The sequence below is a fragment of the Lipophrys pholis genome (genome assembly GCF_963383615.2).
Source record: "Lipophrys pholis genome assembly, contig: SCAFFOLD_28, whole genome shotgun sequence".
Taxonomy (NCBI): Eukaryota; Metazoa; Chordata; class Actinopteri; order Blenniiformes; family Blenniidae; genus Lipophrys; species Lipophrys pholis.
This window is the reverse complement of record NW_028292088.1, coordinates 777844-784347: the sequence shown is the minus strand read 5'-3', so window position 1 is coordinate 784347 and position 6504 is coordinate 777844. Positions and strand designations below refer to the sequence as shown.

Sequence of the window (6504 nt, the reverse complement as noted above, 5' to 3'; positions counted from 1 at the left end):
ATGGATGGATGGATGGATGGATGGATGGAGGGATGGATGGAGGGAGGATGGAGGGAGGGAGGGAGGGAGGGAGGGAGGATGGAGGGAGGGAGGATGGATGGATGGATGGAGGGAGGGAGGGAGGGAGGGAGGGTGGAGGGAGGGAGGGAGGGAGGGAGGGAGGGAGGGTGGATGGAGGGAGCGATGGAGGGAGGGATGGATGGATGGATGGATGGATGGATGGAGGGAGGGATGGATGGAGGGAGGGAGGGAGGGAGGGATGGAGGGAGCGATGGATGGAGGGAGGGAGGGAGGGAGGGAGGGATGGAGGGAGGGATGGATGGATGGATGGAGGGTGGAGGGAGGGAGGGAGGGAGGGTGGAGGGAGGGAGGGAGGGAGGGAGGGTGGAGGGAGGGATGGAGGGATGGATGGAGGGAGGGAGGGATGGATGGAGGGAGGGAGGGAGGGAGGGAGGGTGGAGGGAGGGTGGAGGGAGGGAGGGAGGATGTTTCTTTTGGATAAAACCATCAGTCTGTTTCAGGGTTAATAAAGTCAGTAAAGTTTAAATCTTATATAAGTGACAGAATGAACAGTTTGTAAAAATGACTTGAAAACAAGGAGACTAGAAATGTAACAATAGAATTCTACCCAGTTATAATGAAGTATTACAGTACTTCAATACGTGAGACAATATAAAGAGGTTTCTTCCTGTGTGGCTGTGGTTTACTGCCGTTCATTCACACACACACACACACACACACACACACACACACACACACACACACACACACACACACACACACACACACACACACACACACACACACACACACACACACACACACACACACACACACACACACACAGGAGAAGATTTATGCTTTTTATTTCCTGTGAATGTCAACAAACATTAATATCCTACAACCTAACAAGCAGGTGTGTGTGTGTGTGTGTGTGTGTGTGTGTGTGTGTGTGTGTGTGTGTGTGTGTGTGTGTGTGTGTGTGTGTGTGTGTGTGTGTGTGTGTGTGTGTGTGTGTGTGTCCTGTATATCTCCGGTCCATCTCTGCAGTCTCCACCACCTGTTGTCTGAGAGCATAAAGTTTTGGGGGGGGGGGGTTCGGGGGGTTCGGGGGGGGGGTTCGGGGGGGGTTCGGGGGGGGTTCGGGGGGGGGACCTACCGACCACCGTCAGCAGCATGTTGTCCAGCAGCAGAGCCACGAACACGATGAACAGGATGAGTTTCCGGGACTGGCGCTCCTCGCGCAGCCACTGCAGCAGGTTGAAGCGCCGGAGCTCCTCCAGTCTCCCCATGGTGTGGATCCACACAGCCGCACGTTACCACCGCAGAGCGCACAGCGCGAGGCGCACAGCGCGCGTCCTCCCGGGGGGACGAGAGACCAAACGGGAGCGCGAGGAGAAGAGCAGGGACTGTCCTCGGGAGCAGATCTGACAGCGGCTCAACTGTCTCCAACTGGACATCAGACACCAGCACAGTTTGAGGGACAGTGCGCGCTGCAGAGCAGGTGATGGAGAAGGAGGAGGAGGCGCACATGAGGGGAGGTCCAAGGAGGAGGAGCAGAGGGGAGGAGGTCCTGGAAAGAGGAGGGGCAGAGAGGAGGAGGAGCAGATAGGAGGAGGAGCAGAGAGGAGGAGGGAGGAGGGAGGAGGAGGAGCAGGGAGGAGGAGGTCCTGGAAAGAGGAGGGGCAGAGAGGAAGAGGGGAAGGATCTGAGAGGAGGAGGAGCAGGGAGGAGGAGGAGGACGAGAGGGGAGGAGGTCCTGAAAAGAGGAGGGGCAGAGAGGAGGAGGAGAAGGATCTGAGAGGAGGAGGAGCAGGGAGGAGGAGGAGGAGCAGAGGGGAGGAGGAGCAGGGAGGAGGAGGAGGAGAAAGATCTGAGAGGAGGAGGAGCAGAGGGAGGAGGAGGAGAAAGCTCTGAGAGGAGGAGGAGCAGGGAGGAGGAGGAGGAGCAGAGGGGAGGAGGTCCTAGAAAGAGGAGGGGCAGAGAGGAAGAGGGGAAGGATCTGAGAGGAGGAGGAGCAGGGAGGAGGAGGAGGACGAGAGGGGAGGAGGTCCTGAAAAGAGGAGGGGCAGAGAGGAGGAGGAGAAGGATCTGAGAGGAGGAGGAGCAGGGAGGAGGAGGAGGAGCAGAGGGGAGGAGGAGCAGGGAGGAGGAGGAGGACGAGAGGGGAGGAGGTCCTGAAAAGAGGAGGGGCAGAGAGGAGGAGGAGAAGGATCTGAGAGGAGGAGGAGCCGAGAGGAAGAGGGGAAGGATCTGAGAGGAGGAGGAGCAGGGAGGAGGAGGAGGACGAGAGGGGAGGAGGTCCTGAAAAGAGGAGGGGCAGAGAGGAGGAGGAGAAGGATCTGAGAGGAGGAGGAGCAGGGAGGAGGAGGAGGAGCAGAGGGGAGGAGGAGCAGGGAGGAGGAGGAGGAGAAAGATCTGAGAGGAGGAGGAGCAGGGAGGAGGACGAGCGGGGTGGAGGTCCTGAAAAGAGGAGGGGCAGAGAGGAGGAGGAGAAGGATCTGAGAGGAGGAGGAGCAGGGAGGAGGAGAAGCAGGGAGGAGGAGGAGGACGAGAGGGGAGGAGGAGCAGGGAGGAGGAGGAGGAGGGAGGAGGAGGAGGAGCAGAGGGGAGGAGGTCCTGGAAAGAGGAGGGGCAGAGAGGAGGAGGAGCAGATAGGAGGAGGAGCAGAGGGGAGGAGGTCCTGGAAAGAGGAGGAGCCGAGAGGAAGAGGGGAAGGATCTGAGAGGAGGAGGAGCAGGGAGGAGGAGGAGGACGAGAGGGGAGGAGGTCCTGAAAAGAGGAGGGGCAGAGAGGAGGAGGAGAAGGATCTGAGAGGAGGAGGAGCAGGGAGGAAGAGGAGGACGAGAGGGGGGGAGGAGCAGGGAGGAGGAGGAGGAGGAGAAAGATCTGAGAGGAGGAGGAGCAGAGGGAGGAGGAGGAGAAAGCTCTGAGAGGAGGAGGAGCAGGGAGGAGGAGGAGGAGCAGAGGGGAGGAGGTCCTGGAAAGAGGAGGGGCAGAGAGGAAGAGGGGAAGGATCTGAGAGGAGGAGGAGCAGGGAGGAGGAGGAGGACGAGCGGGGAGGAGGTCCTGAAAAGAGGAGGGGCAGAGAGGAGGAGGAGAAGGATCTGAGAGGAGGAGGAGGAGGAGGAGGACGAGCGGGGAGGAGGTCCTGAAAAGAGGAGGGGCAGAGAGGAGGAGGAGCAGGGAGGAGGAGGAGGAGCAGAGGGGAGGAGGAGCAGGGAGGAGGAGGAGGAGAAAGATCTGAGAGGAGGAGGAGCAGAGGGAGGAGGAGGAGAAAGATCTGAGAGGAGGAGGAGCAGGGAGGAGGAGGAGGACGAGCGGGGAGGAGGTCCTGAAAAGAGGAGGGGCAGAGAGGAGGAGGAGAAGGATCTGAGAGGAGGAGGAGGAGGAGGAGGACGAGCGGGGAGGAGGTCCTGAAAAGAGGAGGGGCAGAGAGGAGGAGGAGCAGGGAGGAGGAGGAGGAGCAGAGGGGAGGAGGAGCAGGGAGGAGGAGGAGGAGAAAGATCTGAGAGGAGGAGGAGCAGAGGGAGGAGGAGGAGAAAGATCTGAGAGGAGGAGGAGGAGGAGGACGAGAGGGGAGGAGGTCCTGAAAAGAGGAGGGGCAGAGAGGAAGAGGGGAAGGATCTGAGAGGAGGAGGAGCAGGGAGGAGGAGGAGGACGAGAGGGGAAGAGGTTCTGAAAAGAGTAGGGGCAGAGAGGAGGAGGAGCAGGGAGGAGGAGGAGGAGCAGAGGGGAGGAGGAGCAGGGAGGAGGAGGAGGAGAAAGATCTGAGAGGAGGAGGAGCAGAGGGAGGAGGAGGAGCAGGGAGGAGGAGGAGGAGAAAGATCTGAGAGGAGGAGGAGGAGGAGGAGCAGAGGGAGGAGGAGGAGAAAGATCTGAGAGGAGGAGGAGGAGGAGGACGAGAGGGGAGGAGGTCCTGAAAAGAGGAGGGGCAGAGAGGAAGAGGGGAAGGATCTGAGAGGAGGAGGAGCAGGGAGGAGGAGGAGGACGAGAGGGGAAGAGGTTCTGAAAAGAGGAGGGGCAGAGAGGAAGAGGAGCAGGGAGGAGGAGGAGGAGCAGAGGGGAGGAGGAGCAGGGAGGAGGAGGAGGAGAAAGATCTGAGAGGAGGAGGAGCAGAGGGAGGAGGAGGAGAAAGATCTGAGAGGAGGAGGAGGAGGAGGAGCAGAGGGGAGGAGGTCCTGAAAGGAGGAGGGGCAAAGGGGAGGAGGAGCAGGATCTGAGGGGAGGAGGAGGAGGAAGGAGGAGGAGGAGGAGGGAGGAGGAGGAGGAGGATGTCCTGAGTCAGTTGCTGATGTCAAACAGGACACCGACACCTCAAGAAAGAAAGAAGGAACGTTCAGGTAGTTCCTCCATCAGTAAACCTCCATCAGTAAACCTCCATCAGTGAACCTCCATCAGTCTAAACCTCCATCAGTGAACCTCCATCAGTAAACCTCCATCAGTAAACCTCCATCAGTGAACCTCCATCAGTAAACCTCCATCAGTCTAAACCTCCATCAGTAAACCTCCATCAGTCTGAACCTCCATCAGTCAACACCTCCGTCAGTCTGAACATCCATCAGTAAACCTCCACCAGTAAACCTCCATCAGTCTGAACCTCCATCAGTCTAAACCTCCATCAGTCTGAACCTCCATCAGTCTAAACCTCCACCAGTAAACCTCCATCAGTCTGAACCTCCATCAGTCTGAACCTCCATCAGTCTGAACCTCCATCAGTAAACCTCCATCAGTCTGAACCTCCATCAGCTGGACTAGAAAACGTTCCAGGGTCCTGAAGCAGCTTCATTAAATAGAAAAGTAGAAACTGAGTCATCGTCTCTGAACCTGGGAGCTGCTTCCTCATGGGAGGAGCCTGAGAGCGGGAAGCTCCGCCTCCATTCTACTGGTAGAAACCCTAGGAGCCTCCAGGGGGCAGCACTGAGAACCAAGAGTTCTGTAGAAAACCTAGGAGCCTCCAGGGGGCAGCACTGAGAACCCAGTGTTCTGTAGAAAACCTAGGAGCCTCCAGGGGGCAGCACTGAGAACCAAGAGTTCTGTAGAAAACCTAGGAACCTCCAGGGGGCAGCACTGAGAACCCAGTGTTGTGTAGAAAACCTAGGGACCTCCAGGGGGCAGCACTGAGAACCAAGTGTTCTGTAGAAAACCTAGGAACCTCCAGGGGGCAGCACTGAGAACCAAGAGTTCTGTAGAAAACATAGGAACCTCCAGGGGGCAGCACTGAGAACCCAGTGTTGTGTAGAAAACATAGGAACCTCCAGGGGGCAGCACTGAGAACCCAGTGTTCTGTAGAAAACATAGGAACCTCCAGGGGGCAGCACTGAGAACCCAGTGTTGTGTAGAAAACCTAGGACCCTCCAGGGGGCAGCACTGAGAACCAAGAGTTCTGTAGAAAACCTAGAAGCCTCCAGGGGGCAGCACTGAGAACCCAGTGTTCTGTAGAAAACCTAGGAACCTCCAGGGGGCAGCACTGAGAACCAAGAGTTCTGTAGAAAACCTAGGAACCTCCAGGGGGCAGCACTGAGAACCCAGTGTTCTGTAGAAAACCTAGGAACCTCCAGGGGGCAGCACTGAGAACCAAGTGTTCTGTAGAAAACCTAGGAACCTCCAGGGGGCAGCACTGAGAACCCAGTGTTGTGTAGAAAACCTAGGAGCCTCCAGGGGGCAGCACTGAGAACCCAGTGTTGTGTAGAAAACCTAGGAGCCTCCAGGGGGCAGCACTGAGAACCCAGTGTTGTGTAGAAAACCTAGAAGCCTCCAGGGGGCAGCACTGAGAACCCAGTGTTGTGTAGAAAACCTAGGAACCTCCAGGGGGCAGCACTGAGAACCCAGTGTTCTGTAGAAAACCTAGGAGCCTCCAGGGGGCAGCACTGAGAACCCAGTGTTCTGTAGAAAACCTAGGAACCTCCAGGGGGCAGCACTGAGAACCCAGTGTTCTGTAGAAAACCTAGGAGCCTCCAGGGGGCAGCACTGAGAACCCAGTGTTCTGTAGAAAACCTAGGAGCCTCCAGGGGGCAGCGTTCCAGTGTTCTGGATCAGATGGACTAACGGTCTCTAACAGACGATGGAGCTGCTTGTTAAGAAGGATTCTAGATTGAACAGGAAGCTCATGGTGGAGGGATGTGATCTCTTCTGGTTCCTGTCAGTACTTCCTGCCAGTACTTCCTGTCCATACTTCCTGTCAGGACTTCCTGTCGGTACTTCCTGCCAGCATTTCCTGTCAGTACTTCCTGTCAGTACTTCCTGTCAGTACTTCCTGTCATTAATTTCTGTCAGTACTTCCTGTCAGAACTTCCTGTCAGAACTTCCTTTCAGTACTTCCTGCCAGTATTTCTTGTCAGTACTTCTTGTCAGTACTTCTTGCCATTACTTCCTGTCAGTACTTCCTGTCATTAATTTCTGTCAGTACTTCCTGTCAGAACTTCCTTTCAGTACTCCCTGCCAGTATTTCTTGTCAGTACTTCTTGTCAGTACTTCCTGTCAGTACTTCCTGCCAGTACTTCC

The 6504-nt window shown here is 56.9% G+C and overlaps 1 protein-coding gene across 1 annotated transcript in view; it reads right to left on the bottom strand.

Annotated features, from left to right (window-relative positions):
* slc18a2 (solute carrier family 18 member 2) overlaps window positions 1–1488 on the bottom strand; it is a 67483-nt gene extending 65995 nt beyond the window's left edge. The window contains exon 1 of the mRNA XM_080493921.1: window positions 1160–1488. Coding sequence (XP_080350047.1) covers window positions 1160–1292 — 133 coding nt within the window. The 5' untranslated portion in view covers window positions 1293–1488. The remainder of the gene's footprint in view (window positions 1–1159) is intronic.
* Window positions 1489–6504: the final 5016 nt, after the last annotated feature.